The 14,792-nt window shown below is 45.2% G+C and overlaps 1 protein-coding gene and 1 long non-coding RNA gene across 5 annotated transcripts in view; one reads left to right on the top strand and one right to left on the bottom strand.

Moving 5' to 3' along the window:
• VSTM1 (V-set and transmembrane domain containing 1) overlaps nucleotides 1-1,161 on the top strand; it is an 18,453-nt gene extending 17,292 nt beyond the window's left edge. For all 4 annotated transcript variants that reach the window (XM_086690639.1, XM_025914685.2, XM_086690640.1 and 1 more), the window contains one exon: nucleotides 916-1,161. In XM_086690639.1, the coding sequence (XP_086546765.1) occupies nucleotides 916-948 (33 nt within the window). In that variant the 3' untranslated portion in view covers nucleotides 949-1,161. The remainder of the gene's footprint in view (nucleotides 1-915) is intronic.
• LOC147573832 (uncharacterized) overlaps nucleotides 1-14,792 on the bottom strand; it is a 15,402-nt gene extending 610 nt beyond the window's left edge. Inside the window, exons 1-2 of the long non-coding RNA XR_015245050.1 lie at nucleotides 13,474-14,792; nucleotides 11,799-11,885 (exon numbers count right to left, since the gene is read on the bottom strand). This is a non-coding gene — a long non-coding RNA (uncharacterized LOC147573832). The remainder of the gene's footprint in view (nucleotides 1-11,798; nucleotides 11,886-13,473) is intronic.

The raw sequence follows: 14,792 nt of genomic DNA, 5'->3' as shown, positions 1-14,792 counted from the left end.
AAAACCATTTTGCTAAGTGAAAAAAAGCCAGATACAGAAGACTGTCCATGGTGGTGTTCCATTGTGTAAAATCTCCAGAAAAAGCACATCAGTGGTGGCCTATGGCTGGGGTGGGGAGAGCAGATGTAACTGCACATAGGCACGAGGGAACTTTTTTGGGTGACGAATGTCCTAAAACTTATTGTGGCGATGGCCAGCCACATCATTGTACCGATTCACTAAATGTCATCAAATTGCACACATGGTACATAAATTATATCTTAATAACACTGTTTTTTTTTTATTTTTTTAACGTTTATTTATTTTTGAGACAGAGAGAGACAAAGCATGAACGGGGGAGGGGCAGAGAGAGAGGGAGACACAGAATCTGAAACAGGCTCCAGGCTCCGAGCTGTCAGCACAGAGCCCGACGCGGGGCTCGAACTCAAGGACCGTGAGACCATGACCTGAGCCGAAGTCGGTCGCCTAACCGACTGAGCCACCCAGGCGCCCCAATAACACTGTTTTAAAAACAGTGTAATATTACATAACCAGTAGGAATTCTTGAAGGATAGTAGTTCTTATTCTCAAGACCATACATTTGCAATGACTGTTATTAGTCCCAGTTATACTCATTAGCATCGTTTCATTAAAACCAGAGTCAAAACCCTCATCGTCCGTGAAACATGGCCATTCCTAGAATGGCTCTGTCCAGTAGGACTTCCCGCCATGATGGAAGTGTCCCAAAGCTGTGCTCATACAACAGCCACTGGCTGCATGTGGCTTGTGCACATTTGAGACGCATCTGGTGTGACTGAGGACCTGAGTTTTGAGTTCGATTTAACTTTAATTCACTTAAATGTAAATAGCCATATGTGGCTTGTAGGTACCATACGAGACAGCTAAGCTCTAAATGCCCATCTCTTTTCCCCAAAGGCTGAAAGACCCCCAGGGAGTGAGCTATGCTGATCGAAACCCCAAGGCACCACCTGCGGCGGCTTCTGTCCCCCGCCAAGGAGCCCCCAGGATCCTGTGAACGGACAGTGCTGTAGGATCCCTGGAAGGAGGAGAACGTGATTTAAGGTGGTGGAGGTGACCGAACACATGGAAGCCAGGTCACTGTGTGTCCTTGGCTCGTAATCCATAGTAATAAAATGAAGTTTCTGCTTTTTTTGCTTCCACACCTCTCAAGAATTACTGGCTGCATTTCCCCAAAATTTGGAGTGTGACTTTAGTACGGTTTGGCTTAAAACATAGGCTAAGAACACATACCATGTGTATGGGCTGGTAGTACCAGGATACCCACTTAGGGAATTCTAGATGGCACCCCATACATAGAAAACTGTTCCCCCAGAAAACTCCACTGATTGCTGTTGGGTGAGGCATCCAATAGACCAAGGGATTTTGAAAGCATAGAAAACTGTTCCCCCAGAAAACTCCATTGATTGCTGTTGGGTGAGGCATCCCATAGACCAAGGGATTTTGAAAGCATAGAAAACTGTTCCCCCAGAAAACTCCATTGATTGCTGTTGGGTGAGGCATCCCATAGACCAAGGGATTTTGAAAGCATAGAAAACTGTTCCCCCAGAAAACTCCATTGATTGCTGTTGGGTGAGGCATCCCATAGACCAAGGGATTTTGAAAGCATAGAAAACTGTTCCCCCAGAAAACTCCATTGATTGCTGTTGGGTGAGGCATCCCATACACCAAGTGATTTTGAAAAGGAGCACAAGATACAAGCCACAAATGTAGACACCCAACTGCGACCTATCAAACGCAACCCTAAGTCGCATGCACCTGGGTAAGTCACTAAACATATTTGGTTCATGATCCTTCCAAGCTGTGCTGGGCAGAGCCATCCAGTCTTAAAGTTAAGACCAGTTTCCTTTCTGATGCGAATGGGAGAGTTTTCTCGGTGCCATCGTGTTTCTATCTACATCATTTCTTTGAAATCGAAGGATACGACGAAGCTAGACTTGCCAAGTATATGTTGGTGTTGTTATTGGGCACCCATAACTTCATTAATTTACGTATTATGTCATTGTAAGGATTTTTCTGAGGGTGGGCTTTTTTGTGTGACAATGACACCGAATGGCCAGTTACGTATCAACACAAATACACGAGCTCTGATTCCAAAGTTATGTCAGCCAATCAGGTTTGGAAGTCACTGTTTAATATGTGAATGAACCAAAGTGTAAGCATTCAGGATGCACATGTAAATATTCTTAGCTCACAAGCATATACAGGGTAACTCTTCTCTTTCTAGGTTAGGTTTTTAATTATGAAGTGATTCAACCATAATGGAAAACACCAAATAGTATAAATGGAAACAGGCACACTGACCTTACTTTCTAGACATTAACATTTTGCTGTGTTTCACCACTACCATATCCAATCTCTTGTCCTTCCTCTCTCCCCAGAGGTGAACATTATCCAAGCTGCTATATGTTATTATTTTTTTTAATTTTTTTTCTTTAATGTTTATTTATTTTTGAGACAGAGAGAGACAGAGCATGAATGGGGGAGGGTCAGAGAGAGAGGGAGACACAGAATCCGAAACAGGCTCCAGGCTCCGAGCTGTCAGCACAGAGCCCGATGTGGGGCTCGAACTCACAGACTGCGAGATCATGACCTGAGCCGAAGTCGGACACTTAACTGACTGAGCCACACAGGCGCCCCTGTTATTATTTTTTTTAATTAAAAAAATCTTTTTTTAACCTTTATTCCTTTTTTGAGGGACAGAGAGAGACAGAGCATTAGTGGGGGAGGGGCAAAGAGGGAGACACAGAATCGGAGGCAGGCTCCAGGCTCTGAGCTGTCAGCACAGAGCCTGATGTGGGGCTTGAACCCACGAACCATGAGATCACGACCTGAGCTGAAGTCAGACGCTTGACCGATTGAGCCACCCAGATGCCCCTGCTGTATGTTATTCTTATGCATTTTTTCACTTTCACTACACAGACATCTACTAATATTCAATATAGGGCAAGATTCTCTGTGTTATTAGTATATATACAAATATACGGAATCATGTTGTATATTATAATTCTGTGACTTAATTGTTCTCAATATTATGCTTTTGGAAATCGCCTCGGGGGAATTTTGTGGGTCTGGCTCATTATCCACTGCATAGAATTTAGCTGTTAACCATACCAGGGAATATTGTTCAGCCACAAAAAAGAATAACATGCCACTACACAAATGAACCTTAAAAACATTGTGCTCAGAGGGGCGCCTGGGTGGCTCAAGTGTCCGACTTCGGCTCAGGTCATGAGCTCACAGCTCATGAGTTCAAGCGCCGAGTCGGGCTCTGTGCTGACAGCTTGGAGCCTGCAGCCTGCTTCGGATTCTGTGTCTCCCTCTCTCTCTGTCCCTAACCCACTTGCATTTTGTCTCTGTCTCTCTCAAAAATAAATAAACATTATAAAATAATGAATGAAAATGGAATTATTACAACCAATCCCTCAGAGATACAAGCAATTATCAGGGAATATTATGAAAAATTATATGCCAACAAACTGGACAACCTGGAAGAAATGGACAAATTTCTAAACACCCACACGCTTCCAAAACTCAATCAGGAGGAAATAGAAAGCTTGAACAGACCCATAACCAGCGAAGAAACTGAATCACTCATCAAAAATCTCCCAACAAATAAGAGTCCAGGACCAGATGGCTTCCCAGGGGAGTTCTACCAGACATTTAAAGCAGAGATAATACCTATCCTTCTCAAGCTATTCCAAAAAATAGAAAGGGAAGGAAAACTTCCAGACTCATTCTATGAAGACAGTATTACTTTGATTCCTAAACCAGAGACCCAGTAAAAAAAGAGAACTACAGGCCAATATCCCTGATGAATATGGATGCAAAAATTCTAAATAAGATACTAGCAAATCTAATTCAACAGCATATAAAAAGAGTTATTCACCATGGTCAAGCAGAATTCATTCCTGGGCTGCAGGGCTGGTTCAACATTCGCAAATCAATAAACATGATACATCACATTAATAAAAGAAAAGAACCATATGTTCCTGTCAGTCGATGCAGAAAAAGCATTTCACAAAATTCAGCACCCTTTCTTAATAAAAACCCTCGAGAAAGTCGGGATAGAAGGAACATACTTAAACATCATAAAAGCCATTTATGAAAAGCCCACAGCTAACATCATCCTCAATGGGGAAAAACTGAGAGCTTTCCCCCTGAGATCAGGAACACGACAGGGATGTACACTCTCACTGCTGTTGTTTAACATAGTGCTGGAAGTTCTAGCATCAGCAATCAGACAACAAAAGGAAATCAAAGGCATCAAAATTGGCAAAGATGAAGTTAAGTTTTCACTTTTTGCAGATGACATGATATTATACATGGAAAATCTGATAGACTCCACCAGAAGTCTGCTAGAACTGATAGATGAATTTAGCAAAGTTGCTGGATACAAAATCAATGTACAGAAAACAGTTGCATTCTTATACACTAATAATGAAGCAACAGAAAGACAAGGAAACTGATCCCATTCACAATTGCACCAAGCAGCATAAAATACCTAAGAACAAATCTAACCAAAGATGTAAAAGATCTGTATGCTGAAAACTATAGAAAGCTTATGAAGGAAGTTGAAGAAGATATAAAGAAATGGAAAAACATTCTGTGCTCATGGATTGGAAGAATAAATATTGTCAAAATGTCAATACTACCTAAAGCTATCTACACATTCAATGCAATCCCAATCAAAATTGCACCAGCATTCTTCTCGAAACTAGAACAAGCAATCCTAAAATTCATATGGAACCACAAAAGGCCCCGAATAGCCAAAGTAATTTTGAAGAAGAAGACCAAAGCAGGAGGCATCAAAATCCCAGACTTCAGCCTCTACTACAAAGCTGTAATCATCAAGACAGCATGGTATTGGCACAAAAACAGACACATAGACCAATGGAATAGAATAGAAACCCCAGAACTAGACCCACAAATGTATGGCCAACTCATCTTTGACAAAGCAGGAAAGAACATCCAATGGAAAAAAGACAGTCTCTTTAACAAATGGTGCTGGGAGAACTGGACAGCAACATGCAGAAGGTTGAAACTCGACCACTTTCTCACACCATTCACAAAAATAAACTCAAAATGGATAAAGGACCTGAATGTGAGACAGGAAACCATCAAAACCCTAGAGGAGAAAGCAGGAAAAGACCTCTCTGACCTCAGCCGCGGCAATTTCTTACTTGACACATCCCCAAAGGCAAGGGAATTAAAAGCAAAAATGAACTACTGGGACCTTATGAAGATAAAAAGCTTCTGCACAGCAAAGGAAACAACCAACAAAACTAAAAGGCAACCAACAGAGTGGGAAAAGATATTTGCAAATGACATATTGGACAAAGGGCTAGTATCCAAAATCTATAAAGAGCTCACCAAACTCCACACCCGAAAAACAAATAACCCAGTGAAGAAATGGGCAGAAAACATGAATAGACACTTCTCTAAAGAAGACATCCGGATGGCCAACAGGCACATGAAAAGATGCTCAACGCCGCTCCTCATCAGGGAAATACAAATCAAAACCACACTCAGATATCACCTCACGCCAGTCAGAGTGGCCAAAATGAACAAATCAGGAGACTATAGATGCTGGAAAGGATGTGGAGAAACGGGAACCCTCTTGCACTGTTGGTGGGAATGCAAACTGGTGCAGCCACTCTGGAAAACAGTGTGGAGGTTCCTCAGAAAATTAAAAATAGACCTACCGTATGACCCAGCAATAGCACTGCTAGGAATTTACCCAAGGGATACAGGAGTACTGATGCATAGGGGCACTTGTACCCCAGTGTTTATAGCAGCACTCTCAACAATAGCCAAATGACGGAAAGAGCCTAAATGTCCATTAACTGATGAATGGGTAAAAAAATTGTGGTTTATATACACAATGGAGTACTACGTGGCAATGAGAAAGAATGAAATATGACCCTTTGTAGCAACGTGGATGGAACTGGATAGTGTGATGCTAAGTGAAATAAGCCATACAGAGAAAGACAGATACCATATGTTTTCACTCTTATGTGGATCCTGAGAAACTTAACAGAAACCCATGGGGGAGGGGAAGGAAAAAAAAAAAAAAAAGAGGTTAGAGTGGGAGAGAGCCAAAGCATAAGAGACTCTTAAAAACTGAGAACAAACTGAGGGTTGATGGGGGGTGGGAGGGAGGGGAGGGTGGGTGATGGTTATTGAGGAGGGCACCTTTTGGGATGAGCACTGGGTGTTGTATGGAAACCAATTTGACAATAAATTTCATATATTGAAAAAAAAAAACACACAAAAAAACTGAGAACAAACTGAGGGTTGATGGGGGGTGGGAGGGAGGGGAGGGTGGGTGATGGGTATTGAGGAGGGCACCTTTTGGGATGAGCACTGGGTGTTGTATGGAAACCAATTTGACAATAAACTTCATATATTGAAAAAATAAATAAATAAATAAATAAATAAATAGATAGATAAACATTAAAACAAGTTTAAAATAACATTATGCCCAGTAAAAGAAGCTGGTCACAAAAACCTGCATACTATAGGATTCCATTTATATTAAATAGCCAAACTAGGCAAACCCTTAGACACAGAGAGCAGATTCATGCATGCCAAGGGGCTGAGGGAAGAGAGAACAGGCATGGGGTTCCTTTATGGGGGTGATGGAAATATTGTGGAATTAGAAACTGGTGATGGTTGCACAACCTTGTGAATATATTTTTAAAAACCCACTGAAGTATACACTTTAGAAACAGATTATGGGGCACCTGGCTGGTTCAGTCAGTGGAGCGTGCAACTCTTGATTTCGGGGTTGTAAGTTCAAGCCCCACACTGGGTGTAGAGATTACTTAAACGTCTTTAAAAAAAAAAAAAAAGAAGCATAGATTTTTTTGGATGTGTGAATTAGATTTCAATAAAACAAATGTTTGAAAAGAACTTGGTTAAATTGCACAAACCATGGTTTTTCTTTGTTCTTTCCTTGACTGCTAGAAAAAACAACTGTTTGGGTTGTTTTTAGAGCAGCGCTATCAGAAAAATCCTGCAAAAGACATCCTTGTACCTACCCTCTTGTTCACAAATGTGATCTTTCCATGGCATACATTTAGAAGTAAAATCTGTCTTGGGGCGCCTGGGTGGCGCAGTCGGTTAAGCGTCCGACTTCAGCCAGGTCACGATCTCGCGAGGTCTCGCGTGATCTCGCGTGAGTTCGAGCCCCGCGTCAGGCTCTGGGCTGATGGCTCGGAGCCTGGAGCCTGTTTCCGATTCTGTGTCTCCCTCTCTCTCTGCCCCTCCCCCGTTCATGCTCTGTCTCTCTCTGTCCCAAAAATAAATAAACGTTGAAAAAAAAAAATTAAAAAAAAAAAAAAAAAAAAAAAGAAGTAAAATCTGTCTTGTCTGATGTGCACACCTTTAATCCCACGAGGAGAGGCAAACTGAAAAAAAACTAAGGTACTTTTCCCAATTTATACTTTCACCAGGGATGTATAAGTTCCCAATTCCCCCATGTTCTTGCCACTTCAGAAATATATTAAACTTGATAATTTTTTTGCTGATTAAAATAGATGAACTCATAACCCAATTTAAGCCTCCTATATAAAGATATCTCATTGTTGTTTTAATTTGCATTTTCCTGACCATTTGGGGTTTCTTTTCTGTAAATTGATGGTTTCTATCCATTGTTCATATTTCTGCTGAGCTATCGGTCTTTTCCTTTCTGATTTTTATATTTTTTTTAATTTTTATTTACTTTTAAGAGAGAGAGAGAGAGAGAGAGAGAGAGAGAGAGAGACAGAGCATGAGTGGAGGAGGGGCAGAGAGAGAAAGAGACATAGAATCCAAAGCAGGCTCCAGGCTCTGAGCTGTCAGCACACAGCCCAACCCAGGGCTTGAACCCACCAACTCTGAGATTATGACCTGAGCCGAAGTCAGATGCTTAACCAACTGAGCTACCCAGGCGCCCCTGTTTCTGATTTTTATACAGCAGGCACACCTTTCCTTTGTAAGCCGTGTGCTGCAAACATCTCCTGGAAGTCTGTGACATATTTTCATTCCTTTTGTATCTTTTAAATGTTAGCTACTCAAAGTAACTCATCTTTTCATTTATATGTTGAGAGACTTCTCTGTGTCCTGACTAGCTTTACATGACAAATATACTCTTCTATATGTTCTAAATTTAAAACATTTTCAATTTTGGGGCACCCGGGTGGCTCGGTCAGTTAAGCGTCCGACTCTTGACATCAGCTCAGGTCACGATCTCACGGTTTGTGAGATCGAGCCCCACATTGGGGCTGCTTGGAGCCTGCTTGGGATTCTTCATCTCCCTCTCCTCTCTCTGCCCCTCCCCTGCTCATGCTCTCTCTCTCTCTCACACACACACATACACAGAGAAACAAATAAACATTAAACAATGTTTTCAATTTTCTTTTTTATATTTCATACATCTGATACTAATTTTTGTCTGAGGCATGAGGTGGGGATCTAATTTTTCCACTTGCAAAACCAATTGCCCCAGTGCCCTTTGTTATTGAAAGACCCGTTTTTTTCCTTCAAATTGTGTCTTCATAGTGCCTGAGTGGCTCAGTCAGTTAAGCATCCAACTCTTGGTTTCAACTGAGGTCTTGACCTCATGGTTTGTGCATTTGAACCCTGTGTCTGGCTCTGTGCTGACAGTGCAGAGCTTGCTTGAGATTCTCTCTCTCTCTCTCTCCCTCTCTCTCTGCCTCTTCCCTGCTTGCTCTCTCTTTTGAAATAAATAAACTTAAAAAAAATTGTGTCTTCAATCTGATGAAATATGCTCACTTCTTTTTACTTTTTACTTTATTTTTAAAAATGTTTAATGTTTATTTATTTTCGGGAGAGAGAGGGACAGAGTGAGTGGAGGAAGGGAGAGAGAGAGGGAGACACAGAATCCAAAGTGGGCTCCAGGCTCTGAGCTGTCAGCACAGAACTTGACGTGGGGCTCGAACCCACAAACCATGAGATCATGACCTGAGCAGAAGTTGGATGCCCAACCGGCTGAGCCACCCAGGTGCCCCTTCTTTTTTATTATTTATTTATTAGAGAGAGAACACAAGCACAAGCAGGGGAGAGGGGCAAAGGGAGGGAGGGAGGAGGGGAGAGAGAGAGAGAGAGAGAGAGAGACTGAGGCAGGCTCCACACTCAATACAGAGCCCCACATGAGGTTCAATCCCATGACCCTGGGATCATGACCTGAGCTGAAATCAAGAGTCAGGTGCTCAACCGACTGAGCTGCCCAGGCATCTCAAAATATGCCCCCTCCTATTCCATCATGCTGCCTTCCATTCTTAGCATAGTTCAAACTCTTGGTAGGAAGTGACAAAAGGAGAAACCTAATTTGGAAGGGCTTGGAAACAATAAGGAAAAACGGGGTGGGGGTGGGGGTACCGGGCTTGCCTCAGTTGGTGCAACATGTGACTCCTGATCTTGACTTGAAGCCCCATGTTGGGTGTAGAGCTTACATAAAGAGAGAGAGAGAGAAAGAGAGAGAGAAGGAGGGAAAGAAGGAAGAAATTGAGTCATGTAACCTAACTAAGCAAAAGACAGAGCTACAGATATCTTCTGACAATTGCATCCACAGGCTCAAATATCATTTACACTTCTCTGTATCTCTCTTCCCTATTTCTATTTCTGGGTTATCATTATTATTCAGACCAGCTGTCCCGAGGAGTCTGGGACTGACAGTGACAATTCTAGGCTTACAGCCTTGCAGACTTTTAGCCAAAGAGGTAAGGGGGGCTTTCACTTACTAGATCAATTTAGGAAAAGATATTATTGGCTACCTTTGGAACATGCTAGAAACCCAACTCACAAAAGTGTTTAACACAGAGGAAAGAAATCAAGCATTTGTCTTGCCTTTCACTTATAACCTGCACCTCAGGAAAACTACACAGTTTAGGAGGCCAAACTTCCACTCGTACATAATTTCAACTAACCCATGAAGAAGAAAGCCTCCAGCACTTATCTTGGGTGAATGCATGCCCCCACCTTATCAGGAATAATAAGGGTTTAGCATCCTTCATCCATGTATCTACACAATGGATAGAAAACCCAAGCCTCCCAGCTCCTAGACCAGAGGTCAGCAAATTTTTCTGAAAAGGACCAGAGGGTAGTATTTTCAGCCTTTGTGGACCACAGGATCTCTTATGACAACTCACCTCTGCTCTTGAAGCATGAAAGCAGCCATATCTGTTATGTTAAACAAATAGATGGGGCTGTGTTCTAATAAAACTTTATTTACAAACACAAGTGATGGGCCTATGGCCAACACCCGTCCTAGACCATCGCTTTTTGATATCCGAATGCATCACCGGAATAAGAATTGAATTAAGCTAGGACATATGTGTTCTGGGGTGCCCCTTCCTCAGTTTTCAGATCCAACAAAGTGGGAAACAAGCAGGATAGAATGGTTCCTGGGGTCCTCTCTGTCTTGACACGCAAAGCCCCAGGGGCCATCCCTCCTACCACAGAGGTGGTTTTACCTAAAGGAGGGGCCCATGAGGTCATAAGAGTGGGGCCCCGATCTGCAAGGATTAGTGTCCTTATGAGAAGAGCCACCAAGAGTTTGCCCTCTGTCTCTGTCTCTCTCTCCACCCACTGCATGAGCACAGAGAAAGATCACGTGAAGACACAGCAAGAAGGTGGTCATGTGCAAACCTGAAAGACCAGTCTTGCCAGATAGTGCATGGGCTGTCACCATATCCTGCACCTCCTGCCTCCAAAATTAGGGCGATGAATGCCTTTTGCTTAAATCACCCATTCTAGGGACGCCTGGGTGGCTCAGTCGGTTAAGCGGTGGCTTTGGCTCGGGTCATGATCTTACAGTTCGTGAGTCTGAGCCCCGCATTGGGCTCTGTGCTGACCGCTCAGAGCCTGGAACCTGCTTTGGATTCTGTGTCTCCCTCTCTCTCTCTCTGCCCCTCCCCCACTCACGCTCTGTCTCTCAAAAATGAATAAATGTTAAAATAAATAATCAATAAATCAATAAATCACCCATCCTACAGCATGTTTTGGCAGCTGGCGGGAATCTACTATGGTGTGTGTGTGCATGAGAGAGAGAGGAGAGAGAGAGAGACTCTGTGTAGAGCAGAGGCCCCTCTAGGTTCACAATCCAGAGTGTGTCTTCTCTTTTCCCTTTTTTCCCTTTCTCCAAGCTTACTGACCCCTCACCCTCCTCTGCTTCCTGTCCTCACCCCCCCCCCCCCCCGCCCCTGTGCCCAGTGCCCTCCCCCAACTCACACAGTGCGAGCAGAGAGGCGGACACACCCAAAGAAGGTGGGAGAATCTGGGACAGGCCAGGGCTCCAAGATCCACGAGGCCTCTCTGCTCTGGGGCTCGCTCACCCCCTTCCCCAGCCAGTTGCTGTAGCCAGTGGCAGCGATGCCACCCGGGCTGTCAAGGTGAGGCCAGAAGCTGCAAACTTCTCCGGGAAGCAGGCTCCCATCCAAGTTGCAGAACCAGCTGTCTCTCTTCACAACGAGAGTGGGAGCTCGTTCCCAAGATAAACGCCTGAGAGGTTCACGGTGGCAGGAGTAGAGCAGGAAGCCCCAGGCCCGGGGTCCCTTCTGGAGGTGAGCTCCTGCGACTTGCTCTGTGCCCCCTGGGGCTGGCTCAGCCGGCACCCCAGCTTCAGCCAGAAACTCCCAGGATCTGGGCCCCTGAAGGAGCTTCCACTTGGCTCCCCTCTGCGCCCTACACAGGCTAATGAGGTGTGGAGAGCCCCGCCCCCGCCCCCCACCCCTGCCTCCGGGAGAGGGTGGTAGCTGGGGGGAGGGTGATGGTACCTCTGTTCCTCAAGTCCAGGAAGTCATGCTCTTCGAAACTTGGGAGTTCTCGGTGCCCATCTGTCTCACCATGTGGAGGAAGCCGCTCTTTAACAAGAAACCCGAGGATGATTCAGAGCTCCCCCCCTCCTCCAAGGAGGACAGGGAGTGCCTGTCGCTTTTGTTTTCTTGCTCTGACTGCTTCCCAAACTCAGCACCCCCTCCCTGCCCTCCATCCGTGCAGCTTTCTCGCTCAATCATTCCTGGAACCCTGGGAGCCCAAAATAAATTAATTACATAAATGGCACCCCCCCCCAAAAAAAAAAGGTTTTTGAGTCAGAGCTAGTCTGAGGAGGGATTTTGTTTTCAACACAGTCTTTTTTTTTTTTAACATTTATTTATTTTTGAGACAGAGAGAGACACAGCATGAATGGGGGAGGGGCAGAGAGAGAGGGAGACACAGAATCCAAAGCAGGCTCCAGGCTCTGAGCTGTCAGCCCAGAGCCCAACGCGGGGCTCGAACTCACGGACCGTGAGATCGTGACCTGAGCTGAAGTCGGATGCTTAACCCACTGAGCCACCCAGGCGCCCCCTGTGTTTCATTTATTTTTGAGAGAGAAAGAGCATGTGAGTGGGGAAGGGGCAGAGAGAGAGAGACAGAATCCAAAGCAGGCTCCAGGCTCTGAGCTGTCAGCCCAGAGCCTGACGTGGGGCTCGAACTCACAGACCGCGAGATCGTGACCTGAGTTGAAGTCAGATGCTTAACCGACTGCGCCACCCAGGCGCCCCGTTTTCAACACAGTCTTGACAAATATCGTTAAAACCGATGACCCCGACAGCTATCATTCCTGGACATCCCCTCTGGTGTTCCTCCTAAATTACTAGAGGACATCTCCAATTTTATTTTATTAAAAAAAAATTTTTTTTTAATGGTTGTTTATTTTTGAGAGACAGACAGAGCATGAGTGGGGGAGGGGCAGAGAGAGAATGAGACACAGAATCCCAAGCAGGCTCCAGACTGAGCTGTCAGCACAGAGCCCGACGCGGGGCTCGAACCTACAAACTGTGAGATCATGAGCTGAGCCGAAGTCGGACGCTTAACCGACTGAGCCACCCAGGCGCCTCTTCAGTTTTAATGAAGTGACTCCTGATTGCTTATTTTCTAAAATTCCAAATGCAGCAGCCAGGGCACGTCCACTGTTGTTCTCCTAACTTGTGTCCAGTGGGTGCGACATGAGGGGGAAGAGGTCAGGACTGTGGAAAGGGAGTGTCCTTTGTTTTCAGATGGTGTTGGGTATACGTTCGGGCCATGTGAACCTAAGGAAGATTTCTTAAAATCTCTAGGACTCCACGTCCTTGCCCTAGAGAGACAGGCATCCGATAGGGTTGCTGTGAGTGGAAAGACCCACTTTCCCAGTTTTCCCAGGACTGGGGGGCGGAGGAGGAGGGGGTGCGGGGGGTGGGGGGGGGAAATGTCCCAGGATGTGGGAACGAGGAGTTTCACAGGACACGGATGTTTCAGTTTTGGGGGCTAAAACTGAGAACATCGCGGGCAAATAGGAAGACTGTGTCACCCTCATTGTAAGCATACACGCTGTAAAGACGGAGGTGTGATAAGAACATTGGCTCAGAAAACCCCTTCTTCCTTCCGCCCCCGTCACCCTAATGCAGCCACCTCCCAGGTCTCCTTCTTTACCTGTGCCCGTGGGGGACATCTAAGGCAAGTCTCGCGACCTCCACAGTCATCTCAGGTAATAAAGGCGTCCAATTAGGCACATGCAAGGGAAAAAGAGTGTCAGTTCAGTAATTGAAACGCTTTTGGTAGCGAGCACAGTCGGCTTTCTCTTTATTTCCCCGGCTGGTGCTTCTGTCCACTCTCCAGCCCTGGTTCTCACCTGCAGTCCTCCTGATGCTTGTAAATGCACCTCTTCCCGGCGTTCACGGAGGGCCCCCCTGCTCTGCCTTTGGGGTCCATCACATCGCCAGCCTCTCTGCAGGGCTCACCTTCCACCTCCAGGTGGCGCCGGTGGAAAGGACATAAGACACCTGATTCATTCATTCTGTCCCAAGTGTCTTCAGAGGCATGGTCTCGAGCCCTTGAAAAGTGTCAAAGGTGGGCACGATCCCATTCCTCTCTGAGCCTGCTCTCACCCCAAACCAAGTGGAAGCTTCCCCCCATGAAGCTTGGAGTGAGAAACTGGCAACCTTGTTACACTCCCACGTTGGGGCTCCCAGCACCCCAAGAGCTCTCGGAAACAAACACATGAAAACAAAACAAATCAAGGGTTCTAGTTCCGACACCCTTTTTTCGTACCTTCAGGCGAACATGAACCCTGCCCCTGGTCCCTGACCGTCACTCTTCAAAATCGTCAAGGTCATTCAAAACAAGGAAAGTCTGGAAACCGTTGCAGTCAAGACGAGGCACGATGTATCAATGTCATGTATCCCCGAACAGGACAAAGGACGTTATGTAGAAACTAAGCACATCTGAATAAAGCATGGACTTTAGTTAACAGTAATGTATCAGTGTTGGTTCATCAACTGTGACAAATGTACCATACTAATGGAGGATACAGGGGAAATTGATAACAGGTCATAGAGTAAAGGGGGATCTTTTTGTACTCTCTTTGCAATGTTTCTGTAAATCTAAAACTATTTTTTTTTTTAGTTTATTTCTTTTGAGAGAGAGAGAGAGCATGTGCACGCACGAGTGGGGTAAGGGCAGAGAGAGAGGGAGAAGGAGAGAATTCCAAGCGGGCTCCTCACTGTCAGTGCAGAGCCTGACATGGGGCTCGATCCCACAAACCGTGAAATCATGACCTGAGCCAAAAAAGCAAGACTCTGATGTTCAACTGACTGAGCCACCCAGGTGCCCTGATCTAAAACTATTCTAATTAAATGCTTCGTTGTTAGGGGCGCCTTGGTGGCTCAGTTGGTTAAGCATCCAACTTCAGCTCAGGTCACGATCTCATGGGTGGTGAGTTTGAGCCCCGCATCGGGCTCTGTGCTGACAGC

This window comes from Puma concolor, chromosome E2, assembly GCF_028749965.1.
Source record: "Puma concolor isolate L17-30 chromosome E2, mPumCon1.1.hap2, whole genome shotgun sequence".
Lineage (NCBI taxonomy): Eukaryota > Metazoa > Chordata > Mammalia > Carnivora > Felidae > Puma > Puma concolor.
The sequence above is the reverse complement of the archived record's forward strand: the minus strand, read 5'-3'. Positions and strand labels throughout refer to the sequence as shown.